This window comes from Drosophila obscura, unplaced genomic scaffold (assembly GCF_018151105.1).
Source record: "Drosophila obscura isolate BZ-5 IFL unplaced genomic scaffold, ASM1815110v1 contig_137, whole genome shotgun sequence".
Lineage (NCBI taxonomy): Eukaryota > Metazoa > Arthropoda > Insecta > Diptera > Drosophilidae > Drosophila > Drosophila obscura.
Genome location: NW_024542721.1, coordinates 18675 through 36389, shown reverse-complemented (window position 1 = coordinate 36389; position 17715 = coordinate 18675). Strand labels below are relative to the sequence as shown.

Here is a 17715-nt window from a genome sequence, read left to right as displayed (position 1 = left end):
ACTACTCAGTCTCTGTTTAAAAGATATTAACGAAATTAATAGGCATTAATAGGTAAAAAACATGTCAATCTAGGATAAAATCATAAATAATGTTTCAGAAGGACTTCTGAAAACTTGCCAATCTTGTAGAAAATGTATGTATCTATCGGATAAAATTGTTTGTTTAGAGTTGAGAGGGCCAACTAGCTAGTAATATTAAACGGAATATCAAAAATCAACGAATATCAACGTTGAATGGTTTGAAAAAATCAGTCGATACTATTGTAATAATATAGGGCTCAAATAATTATTAAATAACCATTGAAACCTTTTAGGAACTTGTCCATTGTAAAAATTAGATGCCACCTGTCGATTTGTTTACAAATTTGTCTTCGTATTTTATAGCAGCCAATCCATATCAAAAGCGCAACGACTGTAGCTCGATACTATCATGATAGTCGCAAAACCGTCGATAGTAGAGGCTAGCAGCAAAATATCGATACTATCGATAGTACCCTCTTTGGTTTGACACCTCTATTAAACGCATTCAAAAACATTACATTACATTTATTTTTTTTATTGCAATAAATAAAGTGGGCTTGTTGTTTGTGCCAATTGAGGGCAGCTCGAAGCCAGTGAAACGTTGGCGTGCCATACTAGCATAGTTCTTAGCCTAGAAACAAGTGACAAGTGCGACAAATTGACGAAAGAAAAACTGCGATTCATTCTCGGGTCAAAATTTGTGACTGCAATTGCGTGTGTGTGTGTGCGTGTTGCCTGTGTGTGAGTGACGACATTGGCAGCAGCGGCAGAGCCTCCTCCCACCCCTCCTTGCAGCGCAGCACAAGGAAAAAGGAAAATGTGCCATGTTGTTGTTGCTGCTGTGACTGCTGGTCCGAAGCCTGTGGGTGTGGGTGTAGCCGAGGAAAACTAAAGGACAACGCGAAGAAGAAGCAGCAACAGGAGCAGCAGCACCAGAAGACCGAAACGAAAGATTTGGAAAATGTTTAACCGACAGGGCAGTGGAACGGGCAGTGCCGGACAGTCACTGGGCATAGGCACAGGCTTAGGCCTAGGCACGGGCACGGGCTCGGGCTCAGGCCCGGGAACATCCCAGGCCCACGGTTCAGGTTCTGGTGCTGGTTCGGGCTCTGGTACCACCACCACCACCACCACCAGCAGCACCGCCAACGCCCCCACACCCTCACCCGATCTCTATCTTCGTCCATTACCCTATCTGGACGGCAAATGGCTGCGCGCCGATCTCATTTCGTCCCTGCGCAACGCCTCCGAGGGCGCAGTGCTGTGGAATCACTTGATCCAGGACTGCGAACTGGTCTCCTCGCCCTCGGCCGCCCTTGTGAATGCACGCGGCCAGCTCTCCTACCTGGGGGACGATGGCAAGCACTACTGCGGTGCCCAGCAGCTCAAGTGCTCCTGCTGCCAGCCAGAGTACTGCGGCCCCCTGTCCGCCTGCAACTGCGACAGCTGCCGGCCCCTGGACTCGGACACAGCCATCAAGAAGCTGACCTCGGCCGCCGCCCAGCAGGCAGCCGCCCACGGCAGCCAGGCCACCGATCTGATCCTCAGCAGCTGGCTCTGGAGCCAGCCGCCCTCCCTGACCGCCAAACAGGACTGCCAGCGCACACTGATCGCCGAGCTGCAGGAACTGGCACTGCGGGCAGCCGGCAACTGCCTCTCCGCCCAGCATCTGCGGCAGCAGCTCTTCATCTACGAACGCTACTATGTGGCCCTGAAGCGCCATCGCCAGCAGTCGAGCAGCAGCAGCAGCGCCGCCAGCGGCACAGCCAACGCCAACGCCATCGCCACAACAACGACCATAAGCAACGCCGTGGCAGGTGCTGCAGCTGCTCCTGCCGCCGCTGCTGCTGCGGCTGGCAGCCTGGAGATGCCAATGGTGGATCCAACCAGCCAGGAGGCGGATCAGCCGGATCATGCCGCCCTGGGACTGGCACGCGTGGCCACGCGAGCGGCGCTCAACTTTAGTTTTGCCTTCCTGCGTCGCGCCTGGCGCTCGGGCGAGGACACGGAGATGTGCAGCGAATTGCTGAGCGAGGCGCTGGAGTCGCTGCAGGAGCTGCCGGAGGCGACGCTCTTCGAGGCGGCCGAAGTGTCGCCGCTCTGGATGGAGGTGATGGAGCGCTCCATTAAGTTCCTGCGCCTGGTGGCCCTCGGGGATCCGATGGGGGGCCGTTGCACGGCGCCGCTGAACGATCGCCACACGGCCCTCTGTCTGCTGCTGGAGCTGGGCGTGCAGAAGGGCACACTGGCCGCCACCCTCGAGTGTGTGGTGCTGCTGCTGGTGCTCTGGGAGAAGGATAAGGCGGGCAACGACAACCGGGACATGCACAGGAAGACGGGCGCCCCGTTGCTGCGCATTCTGCAGCGCTACCAGCGGATCGGGCACACAGCCAAGGCTGGGGGTCTGCCCAATGGCGGCGAGTCCTTGTCGCTGCCGGTGGCGAGCGCCACCGAGACCTTTCTGCGGTTCCTCATGCTGCCCAAGAGCAGTGCGGCGATTGTGGATCTGCGTCGTGCCGCTGTCGTCATAATTTCCCACTTGGATCGCCTTGTCCAGCCGCTAATGCCGCGATGTCTCATCCGCGGACACTATCTCATCCACTCTAGTGCCAGCGCCAGCGCCAACAGCAGCAGCAGCTGCAACTCATCCTCGCCCCAACAGCGAGTCTATGCTCTGGGCTGGCCCAGCCTGTCCAAGGAGCAGCACGGCTTCAATGCCGAGCCAGCCCTGAGCTGGAGCAGCGATCCCTCCACGCTGCCGCTGCTCAACTGCAAGTTCCAGGTGCAGCAGATCGTCTGCAGCGAGAGCACAGTGCTCATCCTCAGCGAGGAGGGGAAGCTCTACCACTGGCGGATATTCAAGCCGGAGACGGAGCCGCAGCTGCTGGAGGAGATCGCCCACGAGACGATTGTCAGCATTGCCGCGCACTGCGAGGGCCGCCACTTTATGGCCATCGATATTAATCGTAAGTGCAATTTGCATGCCCATTCTTTCGTTCATTCCCTTCTAATCTGCGTAATCTGGACGTCGGACAGGCAACGCATATTCGTGGGGCAATGGCGAGGATCATCGCCTGGGGCATGGCGACACCCATGCCCGGTCCGCGCCCACCAAGATCACCACACTGGATCGATGCGTGAAGGCTGTGTTCTGCGGCTGCTCCTACAGCGCGGCCATCACCTGCAGCGGCAACCTGTACACCTGGGGCCGGGGCACCTACGCCCGGCTGGGGCATGGCAACTCGGACGACCAGCCGCTGCCCACCGTTGTGCTGGCCCTCACCGAGCACGAAATCATCGATGTGGCTTTGGGCAGTGGCGACGCCCATTCCCTGTGCCTCACCTCCGAGGGTCATGTGTATGCCTGGGGCGATGCCGACTACGGCAAGCTGGGCAATGGCAATTTGAACGGCTCCATGTCGCCCGTGCTGGTGGAATCGCTGCCCAAAGTGCAGCGCGTCTTTGCTGGCGCTCAGTTCTCGCTGGCCCTCACCACCGATGGGCAGCTCTACAGCTGGGGCAAGGCCAGCTGTCTGGGCCATCAGCTGGTGGAGCGGAGTGCGCAATGGTGCAGCGTACCCAGACTGATCAGCGGTTTGCAGGTGAGTGTCTGCATCTAATCTGGTTTAAATCATCGAATTTCCACACCCCCCACAAAATAGAGCTGAAAGATCAAAATCAAATTTAAATTCAAATCCGATTAAATCTACAATCGATTGTTGTGCCAATAGGGATGGGGGATCCTATCGATAGCACTGATCATGCCCATATCGATAGCACCCATAAAATACACGAGGGAAACTCTTGCATCTGCATTCAAGTTTTAATAAGGGTAGTCTGTAAAGTGCATTCTGTTTCCACTGATTATTGATGATTGATGAGCCCTGCTGTCTCCATTTCTAGCATAAAAGAATTGTCGATGTAGCTGTCGGCGTCGCCCATTGCTTGGCCCTCTCCAGCTGCGGGGAAGTATTCGGCTGGGGACGCAACGACAGCCAACAGATCTGTCCCTCCTCCGTTTCCAGTGAGCCGCTGCTGCGCGTGCCCATACTGGTGGCTCTGCCCACGCTGCCGGCGAGCGGTGTGGCCTGCACCGCCGCCCAGAGCTTGATCTGGACCCAAAGCAGCCGCCAGGGTGTGCCGCTGCGCTCCCCCTTTGTGATTGATCCCGGAGAGCCGACATTCCGGCTGCTCGACCAGCTCTTGAGCATGTGCAGCAGCCAGGACAACCGGCAGACGCCCAACCAAGAGTCCGAGTGCATAGCCGTCGCCTGTCTCAATCTCGTGCGGCTGCAGCTGCTCGCGCTGATCACCAATGGCGTGGAGCCGCGCCAGGTGGGCCTGGCCAGTGGCGGCCGGCTGCTGGGCAGCCTCAAGAGCCGCATCCTGAGCCTGGCGGGAGGTAGTCAAGTGCTGCGCACCATCCAAGTGGCCGCCCAACAGGCCCTACAGGTGAGTGATCCTCTGGATCCCATTAAATCCGTAATAATGTGTCCCCCGTCCTCCGTGCTTGTAGGATGGATGGAGTGTGCTGTTGCCGACGGCAGCGGAGCGTGCCCAGACATTGACATCGCTGCTGCCCTCGGAGCCGGGGCAGGCCTCCTCCTCGGGCCACCGTTTCATGACGGATCTGCTGGTGAGCTCCCTGATGGCCGAGGGTGGCCTGGAGTCGGCGCTGCAGCATGCCATACGTCTCGAGAGCAGCTCCTGTGCGGCTGAGTGCATGGACGGGGTCAATCTGCCGCTAATGCAGCTGATCACGCGGCTGCTGGGCAACAATGCGGCCCTCACCCAGACCCGTTTCGCGCCCACCCTGGGCGGCAAGCAGCAGCAGCATCTGCTGCAGCATCAGCAGCAGGAGAAGGAGGAGGATCAGGAGCATCACAGGTGCCAGGAGCCCAGCACAAGTCCCAGTCTGAGTCTGTTGCATCGCTTCCAGCGCCTGCTGCTGGCCCACATCCATCAGGCCGATGCCGAGGAGGATACCACGGGCGCCGAGGCGCTGCTCGACCAATATCTGCACAGCCTGATCCCCGCCTGCGTGGCCACGCTGCAGCAAGCCCACGAACTGGCGCTGCAGTGCCGCGATCCAGGCGATCATCCGCCCAGCCAGCAGGCGCGTCACCTGACGCGCATCCTCCAGGCGGACATCTCCGATGCGCTGCTGCACGAGCTGCTGGTGGGTCTGGTGCTGCTGAAGCGCGACCGACCCCAGTGCCTGGGCAGCCTGCGCTGGTCGCGACTCTTTCTGCCCCTGCTGCGCATCCTGGACAGGCTGAATCGAGCGCTCGGCGAGGGCGAGCTGCGCGATGGCGACGACATGGGCTGGCCGGGTATTATCTGCCGTGGCGGACCCAAAGGCGGACCCCCGCCTGCCGATCCGGAGACGCACTATGTGCGACGTGCCGATATGGAGAACCAGCTGCTCGACGGCAGTCGCTGCATCATCCTGGCGGGCTATGTCTGTGACCTGAGCAGCTACATGTGAGTAATCCAGCCAGTCCGGATCCCAGAGCCAGAGCCGCTCCTTCAACTTACCCTTTCCCCTTCCCCTTTCTTGTTTGACAGCTGCGAATCGGAGACGCTGAAAGGGCTGCTGGACGCGGGTCTGGGCAAGGATCTAACGGCGGAGATGAGCAGCCAGCAGGCGCACAGGAGTGCCATGGAGCACATACTGCAGCATCACAAGCTGGGCAAATACATGGCCCAGGCCACCACCGAGGAGAAGGTGAGTCCCCTGCCCCCAATCTCTGAATATCTCTTGTGTGACTTCCCGCCTCTTGTAGAGCGCTTCGCCCAGTCCCACACGACTCACCCACTTCAGTTCGGAGTGCACGCTGGCCCAGCTGCTGGGCATTGTGGCCAATCTGATGTGCAGCGGTCCCGCGCTGCAGCCGGCGGAGCTGCAGTGCCGCCAGCTGGACAAGAGCACGCTGCTGAGCGGCGGCCTGCAGCTGTTCCAGCCCAGCAATCCCTTTGACGAGGAGAAGGGCGAGGCACGCAGCAGTCTGCCGAATAGCTGCCACAGCACGGCCGGCAATACGCCCACGGAGCAGCCACCGGCCACCACACTGCAGCCGCTGGGCATGCAGCCCCTTCAGACCCAGCAGCTGACCCAGCAGCCGCCGCCAGCCAAATCACAGCTGCAGCAGCGCGCGGATAGCTTCATCAGTGGCCTGGCCGAGGCACGGCTCAGCGAGCCACCGGTAGCCGCCTGGCTGGCGCTCACCGAGCGCTACTGCAAGGCCCACAATCTGATGTGGCATCAGGAGTTTGCCACCGAGCATCCCGTCCAGGAGCTGGAGCGTCTGCTGAGCGCCGTGCTCATCCGGCATCAGTATCTGGGCGCAATGGTGGTGATTGCCCTCGAGGATTGCGCATCGGCACCGCCAACGGCAACGGATGGAGGGGAGGCGCCGCCGCGGGACATGCCCAAGCAGCTGGGGGAGATCATCCAGCTGGTGCATCAGGCCAAGTGGTCGGTGGTACGGACGCGACAGCAGCAGAACCGCAGCTACAAGGAGGTGTGCGCCCCCATACTGGAGCGTCTGCGGTTTCTCCTGTACGAGGTGCGGCCGGCCATCAGTCCGCAGCAGCGGGGGCTGCGTCGTCTGCAGATTCTGCAACGGCTGCCGCGATTCCGTTTGCTGGTGCGACGCCTGCTGCAGGAGCTGCGCTCTTCGCGGCAGCCGGCCAAGCCGGAGGATCTGCTGAATGCCACCATTCAACAGCAGCAGGAAAAGAAGCCGCCACCGCCACTGGCAACGCCGCCGCCCAAGCAGCAGCAGCAACAGCAGCAGCAGCAGGAGGAGGATGAGGAGGAGGAGAGCGAGAGCCTGCTGCGACGCCTCAACGAGCGAAAGATCCATGGCGAGGGCGAACTGGATGGCGTGCTGATGCAGGACATTGTGGACTTTGCCCTGCAGGACAGCTGCGACGTGGAGACGGCCCGCCGGGCCATGTACTGCCAGATGCAGCGCTTTCAGCTGCGTCTCGCTGGCCTCCAGCTGGTGCAGCAGCTGCTCGAGCTGCACGGCCTCCTGGATGCGGCCCAATACAGTCTCCTCAATGGGTTCCTTGGCCTCCATCTAAAGTCGTCCCCATCTGCAGCAGCAGCAACAGCAGCAGCAGCAGGAGGATCTGGATCCGGATCCGGATCGGGTAGCTCGCTGCATGTCTTGGGGCAACTGAATATGGTCAGCGCGTATCAGAAGGCCAGGCTGCTGCTCTCCCAGGCTCGCGTCCTGGACTGGGCCGTGCGCGAACTGCGGCGTCTGGTCAACCAGGAGCAGCAGGGCTCGACGCGCGGCAAGGACAGCTCCAACCTGAGCACCTATGTGCTGCTGAAACGCCTGCCGCGCGCCCGCTTCCTGCTGAGCGTGTTCGGTCTGCTGGCCAAGGAGCTGGGCCCCAACGAGCTGGGACTGCTGATCAACTCGGGCCTGCTGGGCACGGTGCTCGGCCTGCTGGCGCAGACGGGCGGCGAGGGCATGGCCGGGGGGCAGCCCAACACCGAGCTGAGTGTGCTCTACGAGGACAGTGTGATGAAGCAGAAGTGCAGCAAGGCGCAGCTGAGTGGCCCCGATCTGGCCAAACTGATGAAGATCGGCACCAGAATTGTGCGTGGCTCGGACTGGAAGTGGGGCGACCAGGATGGCAATCCGCCAGGCGAGGGTCGCATCATCAGCGAGGTGGGAGAGGATGGGTAAGCCAGCAGCAGCAGGAATATATCCCACAAGCAATCATTGATTCGATTTCCCTTCCACTTTGCTCTCCTCTAGATGGGTGCGCGTCGAATGGTACACGGGCGCCACCAACTCGTATCGCATGGGCAAGGAGGGGCAATACGATCTGCAGCTGGCCGACAGCGCCCTGAATGTCGCCTCGCCCACAGAGCCGGAACGCGAGGAGCTGGCCGGCGTTGAGGCGTCGCCCAGCAGCGAGTCCCATCCCTCGAAACTGCTGCGCCACTGTGCGGCCAAGCTGCTGCAGATACTGGCCGTGGGCAGCGGCCTGCATGGCGCCCACTTGGACAGGCATGCGCTGCGGGGCGTCACCTGCATGTTCCGGGCGATAGTCGATCCGAAGCCGGCCATGGAGAACGTAGCCAACTCGCTGGGCTGGCTCAATCTGGGCTTTATACGAGCCATAGCGGGTGAGTGCTGCGCCTGCTAAGTCCCCCATCCAGTCCAGTGTTAACTTCTCTGCACCCCATCCCCCCCCCCCCCACAGGTGACTGTCCGCGTCTCTGTCTGGAGCTGAGCACACCCGGCTGGCTGGCCCACTATCTGGAGCTGTTGGAACAGCCGGCGGGCAGCGAGGCGGGCGTCTACAGGCAGCTGCACTGCCTGCGCTTGCTGCAGTGCATTCTGGCCCAATGGAAAACGGAGGAGGAGCCGCGCATGGGCAGCCTGGTGCGCCAGCTGTTTTCCACACTCGGCCGGATTGCCCTGCACTGTCCCGGCGATGTGACGCTGCAGCCGACGGCCGAGGGCAAGGCACGCGTGCTGCTAACCGCCTCCCATTCGGGCAGTGTGGCCGAGGAGCTGGTCTCGCTGCTGCGTCGCCTGCACACGCTGCCCCACTGGAATGCGGTGATCAATTCGTTTCTGGCCCAGAAGCTGTGCGTGGCCGCCGAGCTGCTGGGCGAACAGCAGTCCAGCGGCTCGCTGGACAGCGAACCGATCTTTGTCCTCGGCGTGCTCAGTGCCATGGGCGGCTGTGATCTGCGTCCGCGCGTGGGACTGCACTGCTTCAACGAGGGCAGCCACATGATCATTGCCAGCTTTACGCACAAGGGCAGATGCCTGCTGGCAGCCGCCACCCAGGGCGGATCTGCCACTGGCAGCGGCAGCGGCACCGTGGGATTCGTGAAGGTGCCGCTGCTCTCGGTGATGCCACATCTGGACCACAGTGTGTTCAGCTTGAGCCGCCTGCCCATGAACGAGATGCTGCTGAATGCCTGGACCGTGCTCCTGTACGGCCCCGCGACGGAGGCGCGCGAGTGTCGCCCGCCAGCGAATGGCTCGGCGGAGGGACGCCTGGATCTGGGCCATCTGCGGGCACAGCAGCTGCAGCTGGCCGTGCTGCACACGAATGGCGTGCTCTATCGCCACCAGGCGGCACTGCGACGCATCCTCAAGCAGCGGGCGCCGGGCATCTACGCGGATGATGTGGAAACGGACACCGAAAGGGACAGAGACAGGGACAGGGACAGAGAGGGCGAGGCAGAGGAAGAGGAAGGCAACGAACGGGAGCAGCAGGATCAGCCCGAAGAGGAGGAGGAGGAGCACTCAGAGCGGGAACGGGAGCGGGAGCAGGAGCAACAACAGCAGCAGCAACAGTGCAGTGCAGCAGCAGAGAGCAGCGGACGGGGCGGCCAGGAGGCGCAGCTCCTGATCCAATGCATCCTTCTGAGAGCCACCCAGGCCTCGCCCGTACGGGCCTGCTACACCTACACAGATCTCTCGACGGCTGCCCTCAACTGTGTGCAGTCGCTGGCCAGCCAGGCCCACCTCGAGCTCAGCGAAAGCGAGGCCGAAGGCTCGGCACCCAGCCCCGCCCTGGCCACACCGCCACAGCCGACCATGGTGCACGGCGTGCCCGTCTACAATGTGTTCAAGATGGTGACGGCCACGGGCACGGCCACGAAGGAGGCTGCTGCCACCAAATGGCCCTCCCAGGTGGCGGCCACCGATGCGGAGCTCATCAATCAGATCATGGACATGGGCTTCCCCAAGCGAACGGTGGAGCTGGCCCTCAAGCAGCTGTCGCTGCAGGCGGAGATTATGCCCACGCCCGAGCAGATTGTCCAGTGGATACTCGAGCATCCGGATGTGTGCGCCAACACCATCGAGGAGGATCCCCTGCCCCAGGGCAGTGGTGGGGCCAGCCACGATCCCGAGGCAGACTCGGACAATGAGTCGCCCAGCAGTCTGTCCAGCAGCTCCTCGGCGAAATCCTCAGCCTCCTCGGACACCGTTGAGGGTCAGCCGGGAGCCAGAGCCAATGCGGCCGCCGCCTCCGCTGTCGTTGCATCGCCGCCACCGGTGAGATTTGAGTCGCGCAAGGATTTCCAGACGGCCGATCACTATGCGCTCTATGTGCGCGGCCTGGTGCGTCCCGGGATGACGGTGCGCTGCTGCCGGGACTTCGAGGAGATCAAACAGGGCGACATGGGCACCGTGCTGATCGTGGACACCGAGGGACTGCACGATCTCAACGTGCAGGTGGACTGGCGCAATCACGGCAGCACCTATTGGGTCTGCTTCGTGCACATCGAGCTGGTCGATCCGCCCCTGGGCTCTGGGCTGCTGCGCGGCTGCGATCCGATGTCCGCCCACCACCTGCTGCTGCCCCGTCCGCCGCCAATTGTGGTGGGTGCCCGGGTCCGGCCGCGCTGCTCCGCCCGCTACGGCGTCTTCAATCAGATGCGGCTGGGCCGCACACAGCGCGTGCCCGGCGTCGTGACGGCGGTGCGCGGCAAACAGCTGACGGTGGACTTTCCCGACCAGCCCGCCTGGCAGGGGCACATCAACGATGTGGAAATGGTGGCCCTGCCACCCACACCGGCACCCATTGCCGCCGATCTGCAGAGCGCCCAGGTGGCGCCCAGTGACTTGATTGAGGACTGGAGCCGCTGCATACGCTCGCTGACGGTCAGCTCGAATGAGGCGGCGGCCAAGCATCTGCTGGACGGCATCGGCCAGACGTGGCAGAGCTGCTCGAGCGGGCCGTGTCGCCACTGGATACGCCTGGAGCTGCACGACCGGATACTGGTGCACAGCCTGGCGCTGCGCGTGAGTCCCGAGGATCATTCGCACATGCCCTCGCTGCTGGAGATCCGGGTGGGCGAGTGCGTCGACAGCCTCAAAGAGTACACGTGGATACCGGTGCCCGCGGGCGCCAGTCGGGTGCTGCTCATGCAGCAGGTGCCCACCTACTATCCCTGGATCGAGATCGTGGTGAAGCAGTGCCAGAACAACGGCATCCAGTGCAAGGTGCACGGCCTGCAGTTCGTGGGGCGGCGCCAGAAGCCCGATCTGCACCACATGCTGGCCAATGCGCAGTTCCTGGCCTGCGAATACAATGGCCCGGCGGGAGCGACGGCAGGCCCCGCCAGCGTCTCCCTGCACGGCTCCGAACACGGAATGGCGTCTGCTCCGGATCAGGATCTGCCCTGCACCGTGATGGTGTGGGGCCTCAACGACAAGGAGCAGCTGGGCGGCCTCAAGGGCTCCAAGGTGAAGGTGCCCACATTCTCGCAGACCATCAGCCGGCTGCGTCCCATCCACATAGCCGGCGGCTCCAAGAGCCTCTTCGTTGTGGGGCAGGACGGCAAGGTGTACGCCTGCGGCGAGGGCACCAACGGACGCCTCGGCCTCGGCGTCACACACAATGTGCCGCTGCCGCACCAGCTGCCGGTGCTGCATCAGTATGTCGTCAAGAAGGTGGCCGTACACTCGGGCGGCAAGCACGCCCTCGCCCTCACCCTGGACGGCAAGGTGTTCTCGTGGGGCGAGGGCGAGGACGGCAAGCTCGGCCACGGCAACAGGACGACGCTGGACAAGCCGCGACTGGTGGAGACGCTGCGCTCGAAGAAGATCCGTGACGTGGCCTGCGGCTCATCGCATTCGGCGGCCATCTCCAGCCAGGGTGAGCTCTACACGTGGGGCCTGGGCGAGTACGGCCGCCTGGGACACGGCGACAATGCCACACAGCTGAAGCCCAAGCTGGTGGCTGCCCTGACCGGCAGACGGGTCATTCAGGTGGCCTGCGGCAGCCGAGATGCCCAGACGCTGGCCCTCACCGAGGACGGGGCCGTCTTCTCCTGGGGCGACGGCGATTTCGGCAAGCTGGGACGCGGCGGCAGCGAGGGATCGGACACGCCGCACGAGATCGAACGCCTCTCGGGCATCGGCGTCATTCAGATCGAGTGCGGAGCGCAGTTCTCGCTGGCCCTGACGCGCGCCGGCGAGGTGTGGACCTGGGGCAAGGGCGACTACTTTCGGCTCGGCCATGGCGGGGATCAGCATGTGCGGAAGCCGCAGCCCATTGGCGGCCTGCGCGGACGTCGCGTCATCCATGTGGCCGTCGGTGCGCTGCATTGTCTGGCCGTAACGGACGCCGGCCAGGTGTACGCCTGGGGGGACAACGACCACGGGCAGCAGGGCAGCGGCAACACGTTCGTCAACAAGAAGCCCGCGCTGGTGATTGGCCTGGACGCGGTGTTCGTGAATCGTGTGGCCTGCGGCAGCTCGCATTCGATTGCCTGGGGCCTGCCCAATGCCACCCTCGAGGAGGAGAAGCGCGGCCCCGTGCCCTTTGGCAGCACACGCGATCCGCTCGGCGGCAGCAGTCTGGGCATCTACGAGGCGGAGGCGGCCGCCGCTGCCGGCGCCCTCAAGCAGGACGCCAAGCCGGCCACACTGACCAGCCTGAGCGAGAGCCTGGCCCTGGAGACGCCAGCCGCCAGGCAGGCGGCCCTCGGTCATGTGCTGCGCGCCATGAGCATACTGCAGGCGCGGCAGCTCATTGTGGCGGCCCTCACCAGCCACAGCAAGGTGAACTACAAGGAGCGCGGCGCAGCAGCGGGCGGGAGCGGCGCAGGAGCAGCGGGCGAAGAGGATCAGCTGATGGGTGCCAGCGGCATGGGAGCGGTGCCAATGCCGCCGGCCGAACCGATAGCCCAGGGCGGCGGAGAGGCGCCCGCAGATGCCACGGATGCAGCCCTCCAAATGGAGCACAGTCCCGACGCCCAAATCGAAGCCATAGCAGTGGCAGCCGGTGCAGGAGGTGCCACAGCTACGCTGCCGGCGCCACTCACTGCAGGACCGCTGAGCGCCTTCCAGAGCCTCACCGGATCGCTGTCGATGTCTGGATCGCTGTCGAGCAGCGCCCTGCCGCCGCAGCACAAACACTCGCGGATGTCGGCCAGCGCCATGTCCGTGATGGCCGCCACCATGACCCAGCAGGAGGAGATGCTGGCCCAGATCAGCCACACGCACGGCCTCGACGACTTTGGCGGGCTGCTGGGCGAGCCGGAGGCCAAGAGCCTCGTGGAGCTGCTGAAGCTGGCCGTGTGCGGCCGCTGCGGACCCCCCAGCACCGCCCAGACGATTGCGGAGACGCTCATCTCGCTGGGCTCGGGCAATGCGGCGATTAGCTCGATGCTGATGGAGACATGCATCACGGAGCTGGAGGATCTGTGCACGTCACGGCACTGCCTCGGCAAGCTGCCCAAGCCGGTCATGCAGGAGAGCAGCCATCCGTATGTGGACAATGTGAATGTGACCGGAGCGGTGCGGATACCCGGCGCAGAGATGCTGCGCCTCGAGTTCGACAGCCAGTGCAGGCACGGAGAAGCGCAACGATCCGCTCGTAATCACCGATGCAGCCGGCCGTGTGCTCGCGATGCGCTCCGGCCGCGAGTTCGCCCACTGGGCGCCCGAAATCCGAGTGCCCGGCGACGAGCTGCGCTGGAAATTCACCTCGGACAGCTCGGTGAACGGCTGGGGCTGGCGCTTCTGGGTGCACGCCATAATGCCAGCGGCGACGCTCGGCGAGAGCGGCTCGGATCGTGCCGTGCTGTCGCAGCCATCGATGGCGCTGGTCATGGCGCTGCTGGACTCCCGCCTGGCGCCCAGCCAGCAGGGTGTGCTCATCCGCCTGGCCTCGGCGCTGGCCGCCTGCTCCCAGCTGGGCGCCCTCACCACCGCCCAGCGGATCTGGTCACTGAAGAAACTGCACGCAGTGCTGCTGCTCGACCAGGCGCCCAAGCCGCAGGATCCCACGCTGGCGGGCATTCTGCAGCCGCTCATCCCCGAGCTGTTGCGCCAGTACGAGTACGAGGAGCCGCAGGTCCGTGGCGGCATCCATCTGATGCATTCGGATTACTTCAAGACGCTGGCGGCGCTCACCTGTGACATGCAGCTGGATGCCTCGCTGCCAGCGCCCGTAGCGACAACAGTAGCAGCAGCAACAACAACAGCAGCAATCTCTGGAACAGCAGCAGGAACAGGAGGAGGAGGAGGAGCTACAGCTGGAGGTGGCGGTGGCTCTGCAAGCTGCAGCGCCAACTCAACGGGGGATGGACACAAGTGGGCCTGGTTCAAGCGCTACTGCATCGCGGTGCGCGTGGCCCAGTCGCTGATACGCCGCACAGAGCTGCCGCGTCCCTTCTGCCTGGAGGTGCGCAAGAAGTTCGCCGAGATGCTGCCCAATCCCAATCCGAATGCCAGCAACACCAGCCAGTCGCACTCCCCGCTCGCCTCCATGCTCAACTCGACCACGTCGCTGTCCTCGAGCACCGCCAGCAATTTGACACCGCCGCCGCCACCCATTCTGCTGGCCGAGCACCAGGAGCACCTGGCCCTGCTCCACTGTCCGTCCCAGCAGCAGCAACAGCAGCAGCAGCAGCAGCACTCAGAATCCTCCTCCCTTGTGCTGCTGCACGAGGATCACACGCTGTTCCAGGCGCCGCACGATGCCCAGCTGCTGCAGTGGCTCAATCGACGGCCCGACGACTGGGCGCTCAGCTGGGGCGGAGCCAGCACCATCTACGGCTGGGGCCACAACCATCGCGGGCAGCTTGGCGGGCTGGAGGGGAGCCGCATCAAGACACCGACACCCTGCGAGGCGCTCAGCCTGCTCCGGCCCGTGCAGCTGGCCGGCGGAGAGCAGTCCCTGTTCGCCGTCACGCCCGACGGGAAGCTCTTCGCCACCGGCTACGGCTCCGGCGGCAGGCTGGGCGTGGGCGGTGCCGACAGCTGGGCCATACCCACGCTGCTGGGCTCCCTGCAGCATGTGTTCGTCAAGAAGGTGGCCGTCAACTCCGGCGGCAAGCACTGCCTGGCCCTCACCACCGAGGGCGAGGTGTACGCCTGGGGCGAGGGCGAGGACGGCAAGCTCGGCCACGGCAATCGGATGAGCTACGACCGCCCGAAGCTGGTGGAGCATCTGAACGGCATGAATGTGGCGGACATTGCCTGTGGCAGCGCCCATTCGGCGGCCATCACCGCCAGCGGACACGTCCTCACGTGGGGCAAGGGCCGCTACGGACGCCTGGGACACGGCGACTCCGAGGATCAGCTGCGGCCGCAGCTGGTGGAGGCGCTGCTCGGCTATCGGGCCATTGACATTGCCTGCGGATCAGGCGACGCCCAGACACTGTGCATCACGGACGACGACAATGTGTGGAGCTGGGGCGACGGCGACTACGGGAAGCTGGGACGCGGCGGCAGCGATGGCTGCAAGCTGCCCTACAAGATCGAGAGCCTGGCCGGCCTGGGTGTCGTCAAGGTGGAGTGCGGCTCACAGTTTTCGGTGGCGCTCACCAAATCGGGCGCCGTCTACACGTGGGGCAAGGGCGACTTTCATCGGCTGGGCCACGGCTCCGTGGACCATGTGCGGCGGCCCAAGAAGGTGGCCGCCCTGCAGGGCAAGAAGATCATCTCGATAGCCACCGGCTCGCTGCACTGTGTCGCGTGCAGCGATTCGGGCGAGGTCTACACGTGGGGCGACAACGATGAGGGACAGCTGGGCGATGGCACGGTCACCGCCATCCAGCGGCCGCGCCTCGTCGCCGCCCTCCAGGGCAAGCACATTGTGAAGGTCACGTGCGGATCGGCGCACACCCTGGCCCTGTCCACGTCGCAGCTGAGCGAACGGCTGCGTCCGCTGCCCAATCCACCGCTGGAATACGATCTGGTGCGCGATCTGGCGCCCGAGGCACTACACGCGCGCCTCATTCTGCTGCATCACTTCTCGGAGCTGCTGTGCCCGTGCCTGGCCATGCTGCCGATTGCCGGGGACCTCAGCCTGGGCGCCCTCAAGGATGTGCTCGTGTACAACATCAAGGAGGCGGCCTTCCGCAAGGTCATCCAGACGACAATGGTGCGGGACAAGCAGCACGGGCCGGTCATCGAGCTGAACCGCATCCAGGTGAAGCGATCGCGCAGCCGCTGCAACGGCCTCGCCGGCATCGATGGCATGAAGAGCGTCTTCGGTCAGATGGTCCAGAAGCTGCCGCTGCTCACCCAGGAGGCGCTCGCCCTGCCGCATCGCGTGTGGAAGGTCAAGTTCGTCGGCGAGAGCGTCGACGATTGTGGCGGCGGCTACAGCGAGTCCATCGCCGAGATGTGCGACGAGCTGCAGAATGGCAGCGTGCCGCTGCTGATCAACACGCCCAATGGACGCGGCGAGGCGGGCGCCAATCGGGACTGCTTCCTGCTGGATCCCACGCTCGGCTCCGTGCTGCAGATGAACATGTTCCGCTTCCTGGGCGTCCTCATGGGTATTGCCGTGCGCACGGGCTCCCCGCTGAGCATCAAGTGAGTAAACAATCCACTAGCCATGGGTACATGGGGCCACTCATTGTGTCTGTGTGTCTGTCTCTTATCCAATTACAGTCTGGCGGAACCCGTTTGGCGACAGCTGACGGGCGAGGTGCTGCGTCCGCCGGACCTCACCGAGGTGGACCGCGACTATGTGGCCGGTCTGCTGTGCATACGCAACATGGACGACGATGCCAAGCTGTTCAACACCCTGGAGCTGCCCTTCTCCACGTCGTCGGCGCGGGGCCATGAGGTGCCGCTCTCCACCAGATACACGCACATCTCGCCACGGAATCGGGCCGAGTATGTCCGGCTGGCGCTCAGCTTTCGGCTGCACGAGTTCGACGAGCAGGTGAAGGCGGTGCGGGATGGCATGTCCAAGGTGATACCAGTGCCATTGTTGTCGCTCTTCTCCGCCGCCGAGCTGCAGGCCATGGTCTGCGGCTCGCCCGACATACCGCTCGGTCTGCTCAAGTCGGTGGCCACCTACAAGGGCTTCGATCCGGGCTCGGCACTGGTCGCCTGGTTCTGGGAGGTTATGGAGGAGTTTACCAATCAGGTGGGTAAAGGTGGATAGGCCTTTGAGGTTTCTGTCTGCTTAAATTCTGCTTAAAATAATTCATTCATTTTGCAGGAGCGCTCGCTGTTCCTGCGCTTTGTGTGGGGACGCACACGACTGCCGCGCACCATAGCCGATTTCCGTGGCAGGGACTTTGTGCTGCAGGTGCTCGAAAAGAATCCGCCCGATCATTTCCTGCCCGAGAGCTACACCTGCTTCTTCCTGCTTAAGATGCCCCGTTACTCCTGCAAGGTAATGGCCACTCAAATGCCCACTCAGAGGCCCTCCTGCCTCCCTCTGGCAGTGTTTATTTGAATGTGTGTGTGTTTGTGCCTTCTATTCACAGGCGGTGCTGCTGGAGAAGCTCAAGTATGCCATACACTTTTGCAAGAGCATCGATACGGATGAGTATGCACGCGTGGCCATGGGCGAACCCACCGAGGCGACTGGCAGCGAGGATAACAGCGATCTGGAGTCGGTTGCCAGCCACGATGGCTAATTGGAGGCCACAACAACAGCCACAAGCAGAGCGTATAACGAACGAATCTCTAGAGGAGCAGATCTTAGATCCATTCAGTAGTTGGTTGGATGGATGGATGGATCCTTCTCACTCGATAACCCACTCGCACACTCCCACTCATTCCTTGGATATTTAGGACACACACAAAAAGCCTTCGCACACGTACACAATGCATAACACATACACACATAAACACATACACATATAGTAGTACATACACACGCATCTTATATATATATATATAGTAATATATTTTGAATTAGCACATGCCACAGAGCAAG

The 17715-nt window shown here is 62.7% G+C and overlaps 1 protein-coding gene across 1 annotated transcript; it reads left to right on the top strand.

Annotated features, from left to right (window-relative positions):
* Positions 1 to 945: 945 nt before the first annotated feature.
* Positions 946 to 17451, top strand: LOC121405302 (probable E3 ubiquitin-protein ligase HERC2). Its single transcript, XM_041595928.1, is given in 12 exon segments — positions 946 to 2987; positions 3058 to 3623; positions 3925 to 4473; positions 4538 to 5505; positions 5590 to 5749; positions 5808 to 7726; positions 7803 to 8176; positions 8254 to 13373; positions 13375 to 16352; positions 16431 to 16914; positions 16990 to 17166; positions 17261 to 17451. Coding segments are annotated over 12 exon segments (15453 nt in total). The 5' UTR covers positions 946 to 982; the 3' UTR covers positions 17414 to 17451.
* The last annotated feature ends 264 nt before the right edge of the window (positions 17452 to 17715 follow it).